This window comes from Eubalaena glacialis, chromosome 14, assembly GCF_028564815.1.
Source record: "Eubalaena glacialis isolate mEubGla1 chromosome 14, mEubGla1.1.hap2.+ XY, whole genome shotgun sequence".
NCBI classification, from domain to species: Eukaryota; Metazoa; Chordata; class Mammalia; order Artiodactyla; family Balaenidae; genus Eubalaena; species Eubalaena glacialis.
The window spans coordinates 52615165-52617818 of NC_083729.1; the positions used below are offsets into that span (position 1 = coordinate 52615165).

Sequence of the window (2654 nt, forward strand, 5' to 3'; positions counted from 1 at the left end):
CCAATTCCTCTGTCCTCTGAATTCCGATAGTCTTGGGGTGAGGGGAGGTGGGCTGAGTCCCACGTGTCCCAGCTCAGTCTCCCCTCTAGCCACCTCAGCCCCTACCACGTTTATGGAGAGAAATTAACCCGTGTGAGTCCATGCCACCAAAGCAAGCAGAGCATATCTGATGAAGCGGATCCAAAGAACAACAATGAAAGCACCCTTTTATTCTTCTGTTTCCAGAAAATTTAAAGAACAAGAGAACTACTTTCAAACTGAGCTGGAAAAGTATATCCGGACGATCTGTGACTGTGAGGGTGGATGAGTCTTCTAGCTAACCCTATGAGCTTTGAAACCACAGCATTCACTTTGTTCGTCATCCTTTTAATTTGCCTCAGTTGCATCTTCTTTTTATTGGTGGTTTTTTTATATAAATGGTATAAATCCATGCTGATAAATTGGGATCAGGTTTAAAGTCACACTAGTAAATGTATCTAGAAATAATATAAAATAATTTAAAATGCAGCAAATAATAAGGCTGTAGCTATCTGTTTTTTCCTATTTCAGGGTTTTAGAAATGCTAATTTCCTGTTTAAAAGTGAAGTTCCTTTCCAAGGCTTAACATCAAGACCATTCTTTCTTTTCCAAATTTTTTCCTTTTTGATTTCAGTTCCCAAAGCAGGACAGATGAAGAGACAGAAAAACGTCCTTGTATAGATGGTAATGGAGGTGAAGATTGTACAGCTGCTAATACAGAGATGAACAATTCAGGAGACAAAGAAAAGTAAGTCTGCATCTTAGACTGTGGTAGAACACCATTTTTGTGTGTGATAACGGCGGCTAAGACGTATGAATTTTAAAAACATTGCTGATTGATTTTCTAGGACTCTTGTACCCACGAGGCCTGGCATTCTTGTCCAGAGACGGAGTAAAGCAGTGGTGGCCACACCCTTAGGAAATGGAGGGGATGTGAAAGATGAAGAGGAGGACAAAATAAAAGAGAAGCAAAAGGCTGAGAATGCTGGAGAAAATGGTCAAGAGGTGATGGGCTTTTCTACTCTTAAGGGGCATTTAGAGCTTGATTGAAGAAGAGGTAAATTCCTTGGCTAGGTATAATGAAGGATGGTCTTGTCTGTAACTTAGGTTTGTATCTGGAAGGAGTGCAATGTTCACAGTCATCTAAAACATTCTTCTTAGCTTATTGCTTCATTTTGTTAAGTCAGTTACACATGCCATGCCTGGACACTTGTTGCATCTTCATTCTTACATTTGTGGTTTTCTTAATAATTCCCCTTCATTTTGCTTTACTCAGAGTCCTAAGATGTTAGAGCTGGAAGAGGCCTTGGAGATCATTTGGGGATCCAACCCTCTCATGTTACAAATGAGAAAATAAGATGAATTGTTCAAAGTCACTTCTCCGCCATGGCTGAGCTCAGGACCAGACCCCAAACGCCTGTTCTACTTCCAGGCTCCTTCTACAACAGCCTGTAAACATTGCCAGGGCCTTCTGGAGCTCCATGTTTGGGGCTCCCTAATAAGAACAACTCACGTGCCCTCCCAACATAAGACCCATGGCCAGTTGGAGACAGAATGATGGTCCAGGTGGCTCTTGGGTTTGACTGCTTTGTAGAGAGAATAACACATGCCACCAACTGCTATTTGAATATAGCAATGTGTGCTTTTATAAACATAGAAATAAGAAAATTAGATCATGATGGATTACTACTGCTTTCCTATATCATTTAGAAATCCTTTTTCTGTTTCTCACTAACAAGGTACATATAACCTAGATTTTTAGAAGCAGGGCTCTTGCATTCATAAATTGATCACTTATACTATTTGTTCCCTTCTCTTACAGAATGACTGTTTGCAAAAACCACCCATACCTGTCACTGGAAGTCCTTCAGTTGTTGATAACCATAAAAGACCTTTAAAAGGAGTGACATTTTCTAGGGAGGTAATTGTTGTGGACCTTGGAAAGGACAATCCTATAGCTCGAAGCTATACTCGATTACATAAAGAGAGAAAATGAAGCTCAAAAAAAGGCTGAGAGTGAAAGAGATGCAACCTTAGACTAACAATGAAATGACTGGGGGTACAAAATCATGTTGAAACAGCAAATAATGGGGAAGTAAGTAAATACAGATAGTATTTCACCTTTGTGCAAAAAAGGTGGACTATGTGCAAAATTCTGTAAATAGAATACCCAGAGCTTGAATACAGATTTTTCTAAAAACTCAAATCTGAGCTCAAGAAATTGATTGTATTGTGTCCTTAAAACTCTGTCTACTCAAACACTGTTCTAACATGTGAATAAAGTTATTTGTGTTTGTGCAGATGTCTTTTAGGTAAATAATATTCAAGGGGGACTTTGGAAACAGCACAGGTTCTTGATGCTTTGATCACAGACATTTATGACCAAATAACATTACTGCTATCATCATGGAAACTTTCATGTAGCATCTCCTACTATATAATTCCCTTTGAATTCAGTCCTGAAACCTTTCTTGTCCTGACAACTGCTTTTTAAGATTGATACCAAAACAACTACCATCAACCGACAGAATATCCTGTTATTTAGGCAAATCCTGAGATTATACTATTCTTTTTTTAAAAAAATATATTTATTTATTTTTGGCTGCGCTGAGTCTTCGTTGCTGCACGCGGGCTTT

General features: G+C 38.8%; 1 protein-coding gene across 1 annotated transcript; it reads left to right on the forward strand.

The window, feature by feature from the left end:
• Positions 1–324: 324 nt before the first annotated feature.
• On the forward strand, positions 325–2014 carry C14H2orf74 (chromosome 14 C2orf74 homolog). The gene is made up of 4 exons (XM_061168656.1): positions 325–419; positions 653–766; positions 867–1023; positions 1841–2014. The coding sequence occupies exons 1-4, from the start codon at positions 325–327 to the stop codon at positions 2012–2014; spliced, it is 540 nt and encodes a 179-aa protein (XP_061024639.1).
• The last annotated feature ends 640 nt before the right edge of the window (positions 2015–2654 follow it).

Coding starts and splice junctions, on each gene's coding strand:
- C14H2orf74 (XM_061168656.1), top strand. CDS start 325: ATGAGCTTTGAAACCACAGCATTCACTTTGTTCGTCATCCTTTTAATT. Junction 420..652: donor GTGGTTTTTTTATATAAATG/GTATAAATCCAT, acceptor TTTTGATTTCAG/TTCCCAAAGCAGGACAGATG. Junction 767..866: donor AATTCAGGAGACAAAGAAAA/GTAAGTCTGCAT, acceptor TTGATTTTCTAG/GACTCTTGTACCCACGAGGC.